Source organism: Pyrus communis, chromosome 10 (assembly GCF_041283825.1).
Source record: "Pyrus communis isolate YQ-2024b chromosome 10, ASM4128382v1, whole genome shotgun sequence".
In the NCBI taxonomy this organism is placed as follows: domain Eukaryota; kingdom Viridiplantae; phylum Streptophyta; class Magnoliopsida; order Rosales; family Rosaceae; genus Pyrus; species Pyrus communis.
In genome coordinates, this window is record NC_142574.1 from 24,021,013 (window position 1) to 24,039,885 (window position 18,873).

The window sequence follows — 18,873 nt, forward strand, 5'->3', positions numbered from 1 at the left end:
ATCTAGACCGTTGGTTCCAACAGTCCAATAATTAAAACGGTCGAATTGAAAAAGAGCCGTTGGGCTCGTTTTGGGTGGTCAACATTCTCGTCAGGGGCAAACCCCACTTCCTGTCTGTCGTCGCGCATCTCATGCGTTGGGTGCTTTGCCTTGCTATAGCCTCCACTTAAGGTGGGCTAGCCTTTTAACGCTGGCCAAAATTCTAGGTTAAATTTGCCCAAATTCTAAGTTTTAACTCAAAACTTATTTTAGGTCAAACCATTGGAGAATGATTGAGTTTGTTTGAAACCTAAACTTTCAATAAAAATTCAAAAAAAAAAAGCCTTTTAAATTTTATCTAATTTCATAAACCATTGAAAAATGATTGGAGATGGTCTAACAGACATTTCAGAAAAACAAGTTATGGGTATTATCTAATTTCATAAAAATAAAAATAAAAAATAAAATAAAATAAAAAAAACTCAAGGGGTAGTAGTTATGAACGACATGTCTCTGTTACGCTTGCAAAAATGTAAGCAGATAGAAAGGCAGAGGCAGAGTGGAAGAGAGAGAAGCAAAAAGCTTATTATTTGCTTTGCTTAGGTCATCTTACGTTAACTTTGCCTTCCTTGCCATTTTTAACGTCCCCAATACTCACCCTCAAAACAGCCCCCGGCCCCCCGGCAACCCACCCCCACCCCTCTCTCTGTGAAATCCAAGCCGAAGCCTCCCCCTCCTCTCTATGGTATCGTTTGGTATGTAGACGGGACGGAACGGAATGGGACGGGACGGGACGGGATGGAACGGAACGGAACGGGAGCAAAGATGCCCTCGGATGGAAACAAGGAGGAAGAAGAAAGAGACGGAGAGGTTATAATTTTGTGTTCCACGAATGTGGAACGAGTCGTTCCAGGAGGTGAGGTGGAACAAAAATTCATCCAAAACTCGTCCCGTGAAACAGCTCGTTCCACCCGTTTTAGGCGCACCAAACGTGGGACGGAACGCCTTGTCCCACTCTGTTCCGTCTCGTCCCACGTACCAAACAGTACCTATGTGAAATCGAAGCCGAAGTACCAAACCCAAAAACCAAAATAAAAAAGGAAGATTATATCAGCATATCTTAAATTACTTTTCCCACGTCTTTTTAATTTTTGAATAATTTTTTTATCAAGTGTCAGTGGCATGTAAAAAATATTAAAAAATTAAAAAGGTATGAAAGAAGTAATTTAAGGTGTGTGAATATAATTTCTCAGTAAAAAAATGAAAATGACTTGAAAATTTTAAATTTTAATGATAAAAATAAAATAAAAGATCAAAAAAATATAAAAAAAAAACCACACAAGGAGAGAGAAAAGGGTTAGAAAGGTATGAAAGAAGTAATTTAAGGTGTTTGAATATAATTTTTCAGTAAAAAAATGAAAATGACTTGAAAATTTTAAATTTTAATGATAAAAATAAAATAAAAGATCAAAAAAATATAAAAAAAAAACCACACAAGGAGAGAGAAAAGGGTTAGAGCGTTAGCAAAAGAAGCCAAACCCAAAAGCTAACTGTTTCCTCCTCCCAACACCTCCATCTCCATCACCACCTCAGCTCCCTGATCATTGTCCACTAAACCCAATATTCATATTCCTCTTCCAACCATTTTATTCTTTCTCAATTCTTATAATTTCCAATAAATTTTCAATCTTTTTTCGTTTTTGTTATTTTTGTTCAATTACGCTCTAAATTCTCAAAGCTCTAATAAACCCTCATTTTCCGAGGGACAACTACATACACAGAGAGCACAAGAGCAACAAATAAAGTTTCATTTTTTCATTTAATTCTTATAAATTTTCAATCTTTTTTATTGTAGTAGCAGTTTTTTATTTATTTATTTATTTTTTTATTTTATATAAATCTCTGTGGTGGGTTTTGATTCTATGGCTGCGGTTGCTGAGATTTCCGGGGAGGCAGCCTCTGCCAAAAACTCCAACTTGGATTCAATGTCAAAACCCATGACTGAATCCAAATCAAAATTCGATGTGCAGAAGCTGGTGGATATGTTCACCAAGCTCAACCCTTTAGCCAAAGAGTTCTTCCCTTCATCTTATTCTCCCCAGCACCATTCCACTTTTGAAAACTCTTTGGCTGTCAATAACAATAAGCTCTCAGCCAATGGTAATCAGGCCAACAGTCGAAGGGTACTGATCATTCTCTTTGATCTCCTTTTGTTTTGTTTTTGTGTAATTTGAATAATGGTTTGTTTTTATATTTTGTTTTTCGTATGATTGTATATTGGATTTGATCTAAATGGGGTTTTTTTTTTTTTTTTTTTTTTTTTTTTTTTTTTTTTCTAATTGTTGTAATTTGAATTGGGTTTCTCGTTGAATTGGTAATTTTGGTAGCTATTCGGGTTGTTTCTTGAGTTTTCTGCTGCAACAATTTTTTCCTTACTGATCATTAATTTTCAAAGGGTATACTGATTGCTGATTACGATATAAATAAAAAAGGTGTATATGTTCCAGTAATGTAACTGTATCTGTAGTGTCGGATTAAAACTCACTTGTTTGCTGGTATAGTTTGAATTCATGATCTCATGTTCGAGTTTTTACTTGTACGTGTTGGGAGCATACGAATTCTATGTATTTGTTTGCCCTTTTGATTTTCAGTTTATATTCTGTTTTTGTATGGGCTGTGTGTTTGCGTTGTAAAGTCAGCTGCACGCTCGGTTAGCAAAGTCTTTTGGGATATGTATAGCAATCACTTTTGTCATTCGACATGGAGTTCTGCTTGGTGCATTTGTTCAAGCATGATGAGAAACTCTCATCATGATCATTACTGTTATTGTCATCATGACCGTGATTTTTAGTCTCGTCAGTATACTGATTATTTCTTGGAACTCTTATCGACTGAGACCTTTGAAACGACTTAGTTTCAGCAAAACAAACATTGACAGTTTCTTTAGGAACTAGGAAGTTGCTTGCGATAATGCTACACATGTAATTACTATTTTCCTTCATTATATTTGGTTATAATAATTTGTACTTTTTGTGTTTCCCAGAGAACAAATAACTTTAATCAGGGGAAGAGAAGACTTAGTGGGAGAGCTTACAGAGCTGAGCGAGAAAATAGTATTAGGCGAACAGTATATGTTTCTGATATTGATCAGCAAGTAAGTGAATTATAAGATCTTGATTCCTGGATTGAGTTTTCTGTTCCTATCTAGTTTCAAACAAATAGCTGTTATAAAAACTCTCCTTTTCTTGTTTAGGTTACCGAAGAGCGTCTTGCTGCCATATTTAGTAGTTGCGGACAAGTAAGTTGCATTGCTTTCCCGGATTCCAGTTGATGTTTTCTGATTTTACAAAGAGTGGTTATTTCAATAAATTTGTAAATTCAAAGTTGGAGGCTTCCTTTTGATTTCTTTGCTTTCTCTAGAATTCTGTGGTTCTACTTAAAGAGCATGAATTCCATAACATACTTTTTTCCTTCATAAGATAACCTATCTTCCACTTTTCCCTGAAATGAAGATATTCATTTTCTCTGCCACTACAAGTTACAACAATCATTCCTTTCTAAACAGTAAGGACTGAGTTCACGTGACAAATATTGTATTAGTGTTGGTAAATGCCATTGCCATTTTACATTTCAGAGTGTTGCCAATGTATTTTAACGTTGAAACTTCTATGGGGCATCAACGAGATAATGCACCATAATGGCAGACTGAAAATTACTTTCTATACTTTTGCCTCTGCTGTCTTGAATGTTCCAGTTTAGTCCCTGTATTTTTCTATTTTAGACTTGTTGTTAAGTTTTTGAAATTGTCTCAGTGTGGTCTGTCCATCCAGGGTTAAATTAATGCGAATGAATCTTGTATGCTTAACCCACTTCCACATTCTGATTTCCTGCACATTTCACTTACATTAACGATGTTAAGGGCACTGGAAGAAGATAGGGGCAGTACATAGTCACCATGTTCCCTTTATGCAGTCTATGAGGGGGTGAAATTTGCAGGACAAATTGGTGCCATGAGGATTTGAGTCACATAAAGCTTCTAAGTTTTTAAAATAAATGTTATGCAGGAGAAAAGTATATAAAGTTGTTTGCTTTCATTTTCCAGATCAATATCAGTTTCTCAGAGACAGCTTTCTATATAAACTGGGACAAAAAGGCTTCTTCTGAATGGAGATATTAATCTTGTAGATTCGTTTAACTTGATATTAAATCATTTATGCTTTTCCACTTTTTCCAAGGTCAAATAAACTTGTAACATTTTGTGAAGCCTTTGTGATCATATAATTATACTGTAAAACACTTACATGTTGGAAAAAAAAGTTAATTTTTTTCATCCAGTGTTTATACCTTTCATGCAGGTTTTTTCACTCGTGTTCAAAATTAAACTGTAGAGATTTATTTGGTTTGACGTAGCTCAAATATGAAGACTTGACGATTAGGTTAAATTTATAGACTTTGAAGGGATTCTTAAGCAAGGGGGGTTACATAAAAACAACGATAAAATGAAACGTTCCCCCTGTGATTCTGCATGTGTCTTGTTTCCATTCCCAACTCAAGTTTTATGAGTTTTCTAACTTCCCCGTACATTTTCTTTTGTGTTATGTTGTACACTATTCATGTTATATGATCTGGGAGAAACATAAGAAAGTGTACGCCATATGGCTTCCTTCATGAGGGTTCAAACGTTTTTCCTAATGTCTTTGTAATTAGGAACTGTTATATATGCCATAAGCATTGAAACTTGAAAGGCATGTTAAGCATTATTATTATTGTCAAATATGTAATTCACGTTCACATCTTTTGCAAGGATACTAGGTTCTACTAATGTGGTTGCTTCTTACTTAATGGTTAATACCTTAGATGGCTGACCTAAACTTTTGTTGTAATCTTTTTATTTGAAGGTTGTTGACTGCCGAATTTGTGGTGATCCGCATTCAGTGCTCCGTTTTGCATTTGTGGAGTTTGCTGATGAGTGTAAGATTTTCTCTTGGTCTGCCTGTAAAACCTTATGATGCCTGTATTGCATGTTACATTGTAGTTTTGCTAACAGATGGTGCGAGAGCAGCTTTGAGCCTCGGTGGGACAATGCTAGGGTACTATCCTGTTAGGGTCTTACCCTCAAAAACTGCCATCCTTCCTGTGAATCCTACATTCCTCCCCAGGGTATGAACAACTCTTTAAAAAAAAAATTGGCTTTATCCTCTGAATGATGCGTGCACAAATGTTTTGTTAAGGTTTCACTCTCAAGATTTTTGCTTCATAAGAATATTATATTGTCATTTGCAGTCAGAAGATGAACGGGAAATGTGTAGCAGGACTGTATATTGTACAAATATCGATAAGAAGGTATACAATTTTGCTGTTTTACCAGAATGAAATTTTTGGTTTCCTCAGTGCATCCTTGTGTCCCAGACGATGCAAGGTCTAGAAGTTGAAATGACTTGAATCCTCGGTAATTTCTGTATGTGCGCAGGTTGCTCAAGCTGATGTCAAGAATTTCTTTGAAACAGCTTGTGGTGAGGTAGGAAGAGTTCCAAAGCATGTTATTCATAAGTTATTTATTTATTAATTCTCGGTGAATGGTGTTTGTTATTACAGTCTGACTTCAGGTTGATATTTTCTTGAAACTTTTAGGTTACTCGTTTGAGGCTTTTGGGGGATCATGTGCATTCAACTCGTATAGCTTTTGTTGAATTTGCAATGGTAAGCTTGCAACATTAAAATTGATCAAGACTAGAGTCAAAGTTTTGTTATGATATGTTTATTTTGTTTAGCCCTTAATTGAACTTTATGCTGAATCTACTATGTTTGATCTTTGGGGATGATTTATAAGAATTTCCATTTGCATTTGTTTTTCATTACAAACCGTGTGGAAAATTGATATCTGATCACACAAGCACACACATTAAAAATCTGTATTAAATGACTCTTTGCTGGTCCGGTCTATTTCTGAGGTTGGCTGAGGGTTTTTGATGTCACTATGTTTTTGTATGCCCAAATGTATCAAAAATAAATGAAATGGGAAATGTTTATTGCATTCCAAAGGTAACTTCATGAGCTGCTTTTGTATTCGTGCATTGGGAAGGTCCTTTTGGAGTGAAAGTATCAATTACTATTATATTTAAGGGTTTTCTTTTTAGTTTTTATATTTGATTTTAGCTTTTACTTTTTGAAAGTTTTCCTAGGCTCTACTGCATACACTTTGGTATATAGCTTTGAATTTAGGAATACTGATCCTACCGTGTTATCTGCATAACTAATGAAAATATATGGAGCAAACGTCTGAATTGTTTCTCTGAGAAAGCTCCTGTTCCATCTATGGAAGTTTTTGTCATACCATCAGTTAGGATGAATTCTATAGGAATCTATATGTCATACCGTCAGTTAATAGTCTCATTTCGGGTAAAGATGTACACAGACATTTGTTTTTAAACTCGGAACTATTGTTCCAAGTAAAATGGAACTCTGCACATTAGTTTGTTTTGGAATGATATGAGCTATATCCTTTATGTCGTCATGATGTGTTTTTATGGTGCTGGACTCGACACCTCTGTCGCAGTTCTTTTAGTTTGGACACTCATGTGCCGTTCCATTCTTTTTCAATGTGATCATTCGACTTTAGAGTTTCCTCGTAATTTTTTACTGTAATCCCCCAACACAAAGGATCTTTGTCATGGAAGCTCTGTTGGCTTACTCTCTTGTTTCGATGAACAGGCAGAAAGTGCTATACTTGCGCTGAATTGCAGCGGAATGGTGTTGGGAACACAACCCATCAGGTGTGGTCTCTGATCCCATGAGGTTTATCGTAATTATTCAAATGATTCGATATTCTAATATCTTGCATATATCGTAATCCTGTAGGGTAAGTCCTTCAAAGACACCTGTGAGGCCACGCGTTACCCGTCCATTGCATTAACCAATACCACAGGAAAAGATCCGTGGATGGAGCTTGGAGGGCTTGACAAGTCTTGAGGAACTTTGTTGTTTTAGTCATCTATTCCTTTCAGTATTTCCATCTTTTCCGTCGCAGTTTACCCTGCTTCAGTTCAAGTTTTAAAAGATGGTTTGGATCTTGGCAATCGTACGCTTAACCTCGTTCATTTTAAAGTTCAAGTTCAGTTCGGTTCGGTTATGATCGAGCGTATGTCCTTTCTCACTCTGTGCACGCACTCTGAAAGCTTAAATACCAATTTGTATTTTCTGAATAAATGGTGCAGTGTTCCAGTTTACCAATGCTCTAGTTAAGTTCTGGTATGATCTAGTTCCGGGAGGGTTAAAACACCAGGCGACTAAGAAACCCGGCAACAAACTTTGCAGCAAGGAACCAGAATATATATTTTCTTGTCTGGTTGATGAGATGTTTTATGCCTTATAGGGTGTAGTAGGAATCATCGATGACGGATTACGGTGGGAATGGCTCCTAGTTCATTTTATGCATAGGTTGAGGTTGTCTAGTAAAATGGCAACAGATGAGTAGTGTCTACCATCACCACCACCATTACCATCGTCCCCGCCGCTCTTCCACCGCCATTGCCACTACCGCCACCTCAACGGCCCCTCCCTTAAAGTAGAATGTTATAGTATTAAAACAAACTTGATGACCAATTGAGGATGGTAAAGCTGCGTCTAACTGGCCATTTATGTCACGTTTGGTTCAAGATTGGATTGAATTAACAACTCATTCGATTTAATGGAAGTATGCTCAAGAAACAAATGAAGTCACACTTCCTAAGTTTTGTCTAAGTTGAAGGAGACGTTTTGACGTATTAGTTATATGGTGTTCACATCCTATAGTTTTGTGGGTATCAGAAAGCATAAGTTTCCTTCATGAATAATTTGTCTTATTCCTTCAACTTGGACAAAATGCTACTTTTATCACATTTTCTATACCACATTTGTAACATTTCTCTAATAGAGATGAGACTCACGTGTTGGTGGGCCCTATATCTATTAGAGAGATGGTATAAATGTGATATGAAAAATGTGGTAAGTGCAGCATTACTCAAATTTAAAAGTTACCCTTTATTTGTGTCTCCAAGAAAATTTTATGAATTATCTAATCCAATTCAATTCTAGACACCAAACATACCCTTAAGAGGCAAGGGGGTTCTAGTTCAACTAAGAGTCCTTGCACTCTGAATTTTGTGTTTGATTCCCCTTCTTTCAATGTACATTTGTGAAAATAACACGCATGTTTGAATCCCGTAAATGAAAAGTTCGATACTAATTTATTCTTCATCCCTAAGCATAAAGCTGATGGGGTTGTGAGCCATCTAAGACTTGAAATCATAAAGCTAATTCTTAGCTACAACTATAAACAAGATGGAGGGCTTTGTGAGCCATAAGAGGAGCCTTTGGCATACTTGCAGAAGGAACGCAAACGTCCTCTGGGATTAGAATGGGACATTTTGATGCTGTCCAGCAGTACGTTCTTGCATGGCCAGGTTTTGCTGCATCGGAAACTGACGGCTACTTCCGACGACGAACTTCCCCATATATTTTTGTACGTAACGTCGCTGATTTGCACATTCGAAGAAGTCTGCGCACAAGGAAGAAAAAGAAAACCTTGTTTAATTAAGTTCAAATTTCTTTGGTCGAATACTTGCAGTCTAAATCATGTGAGTAAGATATGAATCATGTATATATTATATTAGGCCATGCAAAGAGGTACTAGTATGAAGCTAGCAAATAGGTCATGTATAATATACCTGTTGATTGCAAGGAGGGTTGGGGCAATATTCTTGATCGATGGTAATAGGATTCAGAACATCATCCATGAAAATGTCTTGGAATGTAAAATTTGAAGCCTTGCTGGTATAAGGAGAAGCCCAAGTTTTGATCCTCACACCATTATCCGTCCCCAAAAAGGTGCAGTTTTTCACAGTTACTCCGACCACATCGTCTTCTTTGTCATTCCCTCCTAGGCTTCCGATGCTGATTCCATGCCCGGGACCGCACACAACTTTAGAAATGTGGATTTTCCTACTTCCGTGCACCATCGCGACACAGTCATCGCCCGTGGCGATCGTAGAGCGTGCGATTCTGATTCGGTATGAGCTTCCAATCTTAATGCCATCGGTGTTCGGACTGTCAGCCGGAGCTGAGATTTTGATTTTCCTAAAGCCCATATTGTGGCATCCGAAAATTTTGAAATGTGCATTTTTGCTGTCGTATGATCTTATGTATTCGACTCTTGCGTTTGTGATGAAATCAAAACTCATTGACTGATATGATATTTCACGGGACAGAACAAGATGTTAAATTGCGATCACTAGTGGAATAATTAACAACACAAATACTATGTATTTAGAGCATATTTAAGGGATGTAGCAAAATTTTAAGATACATACGTACTTTGATGGCTTACGTGACAATTGTTTTTAATATTTGCCTCAGTAAAATTTAAAAATTAGTGGCTCGAAAGAATAAGACAAGGAGAAATTAGGTTCTCATCATTCCTTTTGCTATTCCGTTGATTAAAATCTTATTCCTTTTCAATTTTCAATCAAGGTCCTTGGGTATTAATAACATCATTAATTATTTCATTAATAAAATATTTTTTTATTTCTAAATATATTCGTTTAATGTTAAAAATGTTACAATTATTATATTTATATTTATGACTAAATTTTTTATCATATATTTTTAGTTTTAGTTTGTCCCATTTTTAATATGTAATTCTTTTTTAATTTGTACCAATTTTCTTTTCAGTTTTAATTTGTACCCATATATTTTCTTTATTTGTACTTTTTATTTTGCTAAATGTACCCATGCTAATTATATGTACCCATTCATGTAAAACTTTTTAATCTTAAAATGTAATCATTCTTAAATATACCAATTTGTTATATGTTCATTTTTTTTAATCCATTTTTAAACTTATATGGGTACATTCTTTCTTCTCTGATTTTAAAATGTATCCATGTCAAGTTTAATCGAAGAAATTTACTAATGTTATTAAGCCTAATATCTTTCTTTCTTTTTTGTGATTTTGAAGAATGTACCTATGTTTTGATACAATAATTTTTTTGGTTAATTTTGATGAATGTACCCATGTTTATATATATATATATATATTTACATACAAACACACACAATAGTATATTTATATTTTAATATTTTTAATCCCACAAATTATGGTTTTTTTATTTAAAATCTCATTTATATAAACAATTAAAATTTCTAATTTTTAATTTAAAAAATATAGTAACGTACATAGAAATAAATTATCATATTGATTTCAGGGACCTCGATCAAAAATAAAAAACCAACAATGTTTTAATAAAAGAATATTCATAGCTAAGGATCGCATCCAAAATCTCCCGTAAGACAATTGGTCAGGCAAATGGATAACATTTCCATTAAAAAAACGAGAGAGAGAAGTATCAAGAACTTACAATAGGAAGAGCCTTGCATTGGGGATTGGTTTTGCAGTTGTTAAGATGCCAAGCCGAGGCTCCTTGGCCGTCCAAGGTACCGCCTCCGGTCACTGTCAACTGATCGATGTACCGGAAGTTTATCCAACTGTGAGCACTAAATGTTGATGGATTAGTCGTAGCCCTCAAAGTACCCTTAATCAGAAAGGCAATCGGACCATTGCATGGACCTGAGAATATCACTGGATACAACTTGAATGTTCCTATGGGAACCACAACCCTTGCCGTTCCTTTCCATTGACATGCTTCTTTCCATGCATCCAGAAATGCCTAAATGCATGTATTCACCGAAAGTTTTAATTAGTACTTATAACATAATTATGCACAAAATAAAATAGAAGATGAGGCGATGTTAGCTCCTCGAGGTAGGACGGACAAAGGCAAAGAGTACACTCTCTGCTGCCCAAGAGTCGTACAGTATAAATAAAAATTTGCAAGAGCCATACCTGGCTGTTATCAGTTTTTCCATCATCAACAGCTCCATATTTCCTCACGTCGAAATACTTGGTTTGATCACGACCTTCTGTTTCCCATACCAACAAGAAGAATAACAAGAAGACCCTACCTAGAGAATATATGATCGAACCCATATCCATATCTATCTGTTTTTTCTATTTTTTTTTTTTTTTTTTTTTGGGTTCCTAGTCTCTATCTTTCTCCAATGTTTTGGCTTCTTGCAGCCCTTCTTGTATATAAAAAAATAAGTTTATGGTTCATCGTAGGGATGAAGCGATTAAAAGATTTGTTTCCCCTTACTATGATGATTTCTGTTCATGGTACGGTCGTTATTTTTGGCATTTAATTAGTTTGAATTTTTTTTTTTCTATTTAGACTTATATTTGACTATTTCATTCTTTTGAAAAAAAAAATATCTAAAGGAGAAGGATGATTAAGTATGTAATCGAATAAAGATATGGGTAATTCTAACATTTTAAAGCATATCATTTCTTTCTATAAAAAATAATATCATTTCGTACAACATAATTAAATTAAATCTGACAATATTTTAGATAAAAATAGTAATAGAAAATATATGGTCGTAACAATGTGATTAAAAGATCATAATCATGTAACTAAAAATATTTTAAAAAATAAAAACATAAATCTATAGGGGTAAAGATGTAAACAAATCGTAAACCCTTTGACTCCATGGCAAATCAAAGTCAAAATTTGACATCCAGTTAGATAATTTTAAAACTATGTGCATGGTTACGCCTATACACATATTCTCAGAAAAAGATATGAATGGAAACTCTCTTAATTGTTTTTATGAAATTTTGGATTATACACATTTTTTTTTTTTGGTTAATTAATCTACCTTATTGTGTCACCAAGAAAGTATGTAGTCTCATTAGCGATGTATTTTGTTTTTGGGAAAACTTTCAAAAATCCCCTCTTCCATCAAATAAAAAATTTGTGACCCAAAATAATATAAAAATACTCTTGTTGGTGTACATGACCCTAGCTAACTATAAGTTTCTTCATAATATAAATTAACTTCCGTACCCTTAAACATAAAATGTCGAACTTGAAAATTAACGAGTGTTGTTATAGATAATTACTAGAGTACCTAGAGAGAAAGATCAGCAGAGAAGTTTACATTATGATGTAGAGTAACTTGCGGGTCAATTCTTGTGATAAAAGATATGTTCGAAGTTTTAGCTAGGATATTATTGTAATTTTATTTTTTTAAGCTAAGTTTTTATATTTGCTATTTTAATTTGTACTAACATCGTCGATGTTAAAAAATGGTTGAAGAATTGTAGAGTGTTCTCATCACGAATTTTAGAATTTACAAAATATGTAAGAGATCATTAACTTAAACAAGTAACCATAGAAAACACGTAGTTGGTGGTGAGGCATGATTCTTCTCCGATCGATGTGGGGGCGAGGTCCAGTCATAGACTTCATGATGTGGGAAAATTTCTTCTTGTTTTCATCCTACTTGGGATTCTTCCGAGGCAGACATGCTACAAACAACATCGTACCTCATATCTCAAATCTCAAATTGTGAAAATTCTATCCTTGCTCCCGATGTTTTATGTTTAATTATCTCCTCATTCAACATCACTTTTATCCAAATCCAGCTTTTAAATTTTTCCTTTTTCCGAGGATTTGGATCTTTTGCTTGATTTTATGATGTTGATCATGTGGTAACAGTAGTATTTTTGTTCTTGATGAGGATAACCCCAAGCATTGGCTTTAATTGGAGATGCTTGAATTAGTATTATATGTAATTGATGAAATAATATACCTCCGATATAGTGTATGTTTGGGAAAATCCTCACGTAAAGATCTAAAGTTTCTTTTTGGAGGCTGCTTCTTGTATTCTGTAACAAATTGTTGAATTTCATGGTTAGAGGATTGGGATCCAATTCTTTCCGGATCTAAGGATCCTGAGCCTAGAGATCAATTGATCTGGCCCGTTAAAATTTGATCAAACGGCTACAAATAGGAGGTGCCACTAAAAGTTATAATAATTATAGCCGTTGGATCAAATTTCAAGGGGTTGGATCAATTGATCCCTAGGCTCAAGATCCTTAAATCCAAAGAGGATCTGGATCCAGAGGATTGAGGATTGCAGTTGTACGAGTTGAAAACTTAAGTTGATGCATTACCAAATGCAAATGAACGAGTCTATATATAGATTTTCATGGAACTCTTCAAGTAATTGTGGTATCCAACCTACCCTATCTCTACTCCTTTATCTCGATAGAGAAGTGACAAAGTCTGGCATTCTTTTCAAGCAATGTTTTCGTTTCCTGGCATTCTTTTCAGACGACGCTTTATTGTAATGGTAAAAAACAATTATGTCTATGTGGGGTGAGAAAAATTTGTATGGAAGAACTTTACTGAGTAGCATTGTAATCCAATCAAAACTTGTCACATGGCAAGTCTTAAATATAATATTTCATATTTAAAATTTTCATAATTATTTTTCCTACTAACTGATTATACACCTTGAGGTTAATCTAATGATTCATTTTTTTCCCTTCTTTTCCCCTTATTTTTTCTTTAATTTCCAAATTTTCCCTCCAGTACGTTTATGTTTTTCCGTAGGAGTCTTCACTTTCTTCTCTCTCACATTTCTACCATCATGTTAAAGATGGACAATCAAGTTGTCATATGGAATAGATTGCACTTGTGAAAGTGAGAGGGTGAACCATATTTATGCATTGTAGAAATAGTTGTATTTCAACCAAGGTTCTAAAAAACGCTAGGCGCTAGTCGGCAGCCATCTAGGGCCTAGCACCTAAGTGGCTAAGCTGAGCCTAGCCAAGGGCTTAGGTTGAATAAATGGATTAAAATAAATTTATTACATATCGTATAATAAGTGCCAGGTTTTTATACAAAATGATTCATGAGATTTGCATGATCAATAGAAATGGTCCCTGAGATTAAAAATCAATAGAAATGGTCCCTGAGATTGTCCACCATTCATGATTTTGGTCATTCCGTTAAAAATGATTTTGGGCAATTTTCAAAGCTTTGTAACTCAATCGTTTCTTAACCAAATTCAATCCATAATTTATCAAAATGAAGATAGGAAAGTGTAGAATAAGATTATACCTATTTGGAAGTCCAATGATTGTTGGAGATGGCCGGAAAATAGCCTAAAAGGTGACTGGTCCGCTGGAAAACTCGAAAACTCGCCAGAAACTGGGTAAACTTTAAACGTTCATAACTTCTTCAATACTTAACCAAATCGAGTGATTCAAAAACTAAAATAATACTTCTTGATGAGACGAAGAGAATGGTACCTTTTTCGAAGGCTAACTCGTCGTGGTTTGGAAGGACAATGGCTCGAAAGTGGCTAACCATTTTCGAGTTAGCCACTTTTGAGCAGTTTTCCGGCCGAACCACGGAGATTTAGCAGTAAAGAAAGATACCATTATCTTCTTCTCATTGAGAAGTATGATTTTTGGTTTGAATCACTCGATTTCGTTGAGTATTGAAGAAGTTATGAACGTTTAAAATTTACCCAGTTCCCGACGAGTTTTCCAGTTTTCCAGTTTTCCTACGGACCAGTCACCTTTTAGGCTATTTTCCGGCTATCTACGGCAATCATTGGGCTTCCAAATAGGTATAATCTTGTTCTATACTTTCTTATCTTCATTTTGATATATTATGAGTCGAATTTGGTTAAGAATCGATTGAGTTACAAAGCTTTAAAAATTGCCCAAAGAGTTTTTAACGGAAGGACCAAAATCATGGATGGTAGACAATCTTAGAGATTATTTCTATTGATTTTCAATCTCAGTGATCATTTCTATTGATCATACAAATCTTAGAGATCATTTTGGATAATAACCCAATAAGTGCCTATACTTAAAAAATACATAATTATATTAGGATATATAAATTACAAAAAATAATGACATATAAATTGAAAAGTATTAGAACATATTAAAAAATGGGGAACAAACATATAATAAGTGTTCATACAAGTATCCACTATATCTCTAATAATTTATTGCAAAAAAAATAAAATGCGCAATGAAAGTTTTGATTTTCTATCTAAGTGAGAGTCACGACCTAGGCGGGTGACTGGGCGGGTGCCTAAGTGGGCTAGGCGCTCTTTCTTAATTTTCAAACACCTTGAAATTAATCAGTCGGTGACCAGTCGCCTAGCGCCTAGACGGAGCCTAAGCAGCGCTAGGCATGAATTTTTAGAACAGTGATTTCAACCAAAACAAAGTGACAAATAACAAATAAATTGTGAAAAAATGAACTCCATAATCTGGACTAAGTCTGTTCGTTGTTTGCAGCAAAAAATTCTGATACCTGTAGGAGAAATAAACACACAAATTACAACCCAAAAATATATAGAACAGGACGACCTTGGCATGACGTACTGGGAAATGATGTGTTGGGCAATGAAATGTTGCTCATAACTGAAAAAAATATGTACACACAAACTTTTGTAAAAATGAAGTATGTGTTGGATTTTTCTTTTTTTATTTTTTTTTTTATTTTTTTAGGATAGTTGGAGAAGATGTCTTAATTGTTTTTTTCCCCCACATTCTTATGAAGAAGGGAAACATAGAGCGGGGAAGAGACTACATACTGCGAAGAAAATTTAGGAAAAAAAGGATAGAGAGAGAGGAAAAGAGGAAAAAATGATAAAAGGAACATAAGTTTTGTTAAAAATGAAGCCTGTGTTAGAATATAGGGTACTTCTCACTTTAATTCCCTAAAGTGTTGTGGTTTTTAAACTTTCATACATCAAATTTTTTTTATCTTAGTGCCATACCTAAAGTGAGAACTGCGGGACACTTTCGTACATCTATTATGTTTTCCGTCAGAACTTTCGTTCGTGGCGGCCACATAGACCATGATTAGATGCCGCGCGCCAATCTAACCTCACGTGGACATTAAAAAAATAAAAATTAAAAAACTAAGCCTTGCCCTTGGTTCTCCCTCCCCAAACCCCTTCTTTGTCTCCCCAACCTCATTTCGTTTCCCTTTCACAATTAACGCATAACTCTCTGCCTCCCATTACTTCTCTCTGTTCCTCCTCCATTCTTTCAAGCCAAGAAGCTCAAATTCTGGTGCATTGATTCGACCTAGAAGCCAAAACACTTCATAAATCTTGGATCTTTGGTTGTTCCTAAATCCTAAGCCTCCACTAAGACAAACCCCAGAAGCCAAAATGCTATCAATTTGTGCAAATGTGACAGGTTCGATCCCTGTTGGAAATATGCCTAAAGCTAATCATGAGATGGTATTTTATTGAAATTTCATATGTTAAATTAATCTAATTTAATTTAAAGACAAAGATTATGTTTAAAGTTGTCTTATAAAATGATATATGCTTGAACAATAAGTCCAGTGAATATGTAACTAAGAGAATGTAATCTAAAGAAGTTAGATTCATGAGACCCTTCTTTTTCATATACATATCCTAAACGTTCCTGATTATAGGATTGTCAATTGGGCATTGACATTCTCGATAGATCAGTACATATTATGTCTTTCCTTTGGAGTGTGACTGGTCTCGAGTCATTGGTGTGAATGACACCAAGACAAGTATGTATGTGCTCAATAGAGAGTGAGTCCACTGAATGCGATCAACCAAGAGTTCTCAGAGCAACTCCACCGTTGCTTATTGATTTGGGGATAGGTGACCCAATTCACTTTCTTCTCCCCCCCCCCCTCCCTAAAACACTCCAGCCCACTAGGGCAATTGGACCCAAGGTGAGCCCGATAGAGAACTCAGGCAATAATCGCTTAGCAAAGTGGGCCTATGTGACGTAAGGCTGATGTCATCATGACGTCAACCACAATTAACATTATTTAAAAATTATAGAAATTATTAAAAATTAATTAAAAATACAAAAAATTATAATTTCTCTCTATAAATACATAACCATGTTCTTCCACTTTACACTACATTTCAATATTTTCAAATACTTTTAGTCAATCTTTTATTATTATCCGAAATTAAAATAAAGTATCTTTTATAATTTTATAAAATAAAAAATACTAATATTTTAATATGGGCTATTCAATTTAGCGGTGGAGATGCACTTGGGTAGTTAATGTTCATTGCAAACAGTTAATGTTCATTTAAGGGGATTGAGTTGCCTATTGCCCAGGGGGCCTTCCTACATTGGAAGTGCTCTCATACTCATGTCATATAAGAACTCATAGTTGGGATAATGCAAAGTAGTTCTTTGGCCTGAGACACCATAGTTGTCTGGTGGTTAGGTCCTTAGTCTTTGGCTTTGCTAAAGGCTTCCATTTGAGGGTGTCCATGACATAGGGTTTAAGCTAAGTCATGTGGGCATGTGAGGGATCTCTAACCTTCAAACTATTGAGGGAGAATACTCCATAATAAGATAAAGAATCTCTAATCGGAGTATGAATGAGATTTAGGAAGTTGTACCAAATCACATCCAAGGTAATCATATAGACAACAAAATCACATTACATAGTAGACATGAATAAACTATCAACCAAATAATATGATCAAGAGTATTGATTTAGAGAAGAAATGTGTTGCATTGTTCCCAAACTGAATAGGTTTTCCAACCTTTTCTAATTAGCTTAGATAGCCATGACATATTGGCAGGTGTCACTCATAGTTTGTGAAAGCCGTGAAGATGAATAATCACGAAAAGAAGAATTGAAAGTAAGTTTCAATTCACAATTGATCAGTAAGAGTTTTAATCGCAATTTGCCTAGCTCAAACCTAATGAATCACACACTGTGTAAGTAATGATTCAAGATATAACAGAGTTGAGTAAAGACAATTAAATAATTTAATTATCTTTTTTATAGGAATAATTAATATGTTAATTAATCAACTAATAAGTTTGTGTTAGACCTCGGGTCAGTTTGGGCCTCGAGGCCAAATGGACATTGAATGGTCAAGCCCATTAGCTTAAGTTGTACGACAACTTATAGGGCACAAGGCCCTCTAACAAGCTTAGGCCGCCCATAGAGAGAGAATGAGGACTTTGGTCCAGTTCACTCACAATAGTTGGTGAGTATAAAAGAGGCATTATAGTCTCATCTTTCATTATGGTTTATTAAAGGAAAGAAGAGATAGCACAAGTTCTCTCTTTCTCTCAAGAGACCGGACAACATGAGAGGAAATAGCTAGCAATCTCTTCCTCCCATATGTGTTGGTGGCGAAAATTAGAACCCCTCTACTTTGAGGACTTTTACAGAATCCATTCAAGCTTCTGAATCCATGAATCCAATGAGACAAAGTGATGAAGATGAAGGCTATGGAGTTCAACCTAAGATAGGAATGAAGGCCCTCACCTTGGGTGATTACCCTTTCTTTATGCAAAGAGGAGCTTCAAAAGGTACAAAAAAAAAAAATTTCTCAACTCTCTTTGTGATTTGAGTTGAGCCCTTGGTAACCAAATTACTAGGCTTTGAATTTTATGGCTTAAGTTATTTTTTTGTGCATACAAGCATGTTTTCGTTATTTAATTGTTAAAATGCATGTAATATGTTGTTCCATAAACTTAGTATATAAAATAAAAAAATTCTTCAACCCCCACCGATCCCCCTCCCCCAATTAACAAATTAACATATTAATGCTATCGTTTGTAAAAATAAAATAAAATTGTTTTATGACAAATGAAATTAAGGGTGGGCAAATGGGTAGAGGAACCGCATGTCAAGTCGGGTAGACAAGGTTCGGGGCGAGTCCAATTTTTTTAGAGGATAAACGGGACGAGGCGGGACGTGTGTATTTTAGAGGCGGGCCGAGTCCCATTATTTAGAATAACGGGGCCCGGATCAGCCCATTCTAAATATAATGGATGTAGTATCAATTTGGTACTACAGTGATTTAAAAATAAAAAAAATAAAAATAAAAAAAGATGAGACATTTTTAGCGTTTGGTAACCTCTTAGAATCATCTTTTTTTTCACAAATTAAGATGAAAAAAAGCCAAAAAGCCAAAGCAGCAATTCCTAACTTTGAAAAACCAGCTTTTGAC

The 18,873-nt window shown here is 35.0% G+C and overlaps 2 protein-coding genes across 2 annotated transcripts; one reads left to right on the forward strand and one right to left on the reverse strand.

Annotated features, from left to right (window-relative positions):
- Window positions 1-1,479: 1,479 nt before the first annotated feature.
- LOC137728732 (polyadenylate-binding protein-interacting protein 9) lies at window positions 1,480-7,185 on the forward strand. Its single transcript, XM_068467482.2, has 10 exons — window positions 1,480-2,162; window positions 3,023-3,133; window positions 3,233-3,277; window positions 4,878-4,950; window positions 5,027-5,139; window positions 5,263-5,322; window positions 5,450-5,497; window positions 5,611-5,679; window positions 6,691-6,752; window positions 6,838-7,185. The coding sequence occupies exons 1-10, from the start codon at window positions 1,902-1,904 to the stop codon at window positions 6,890-6,892; spliced, it is 897 nt and encodes a 298-aa protein (XP_068323583.1). The 5' UTR covers window positions 1,480-1,901; the 3' UTR covers window positions 6,893-7,185.
- Window positions 7,186-8,236: 1,051 nt separating this feature from the next.
- On the reverse strand, window positions 8,237-11,008 carry LOC137728413 (exopolygalacturonase-like). Its single transcript, XM_068467208.2, has 4 exons — window positions 10,859-11,008; window positions 10,374-10,682; window positions 8,685-9,200; window positions 8,237-8,515 (listed from the first exon to the last, which is right to left on the reverse strand). The coding sequence occupies exons 1-4, from the start codon at window positions 11,006-11,008 to the stop codon at window positions 8,288-8,290; spliced, it is 1,203 nt and encodes a 400-aa protein (XP_068323309.2). The 3' UTR covers window positions 8,237-8,287.
- Window positions 11,009-18,873: the final 7,865 nt, after the last annotated feature.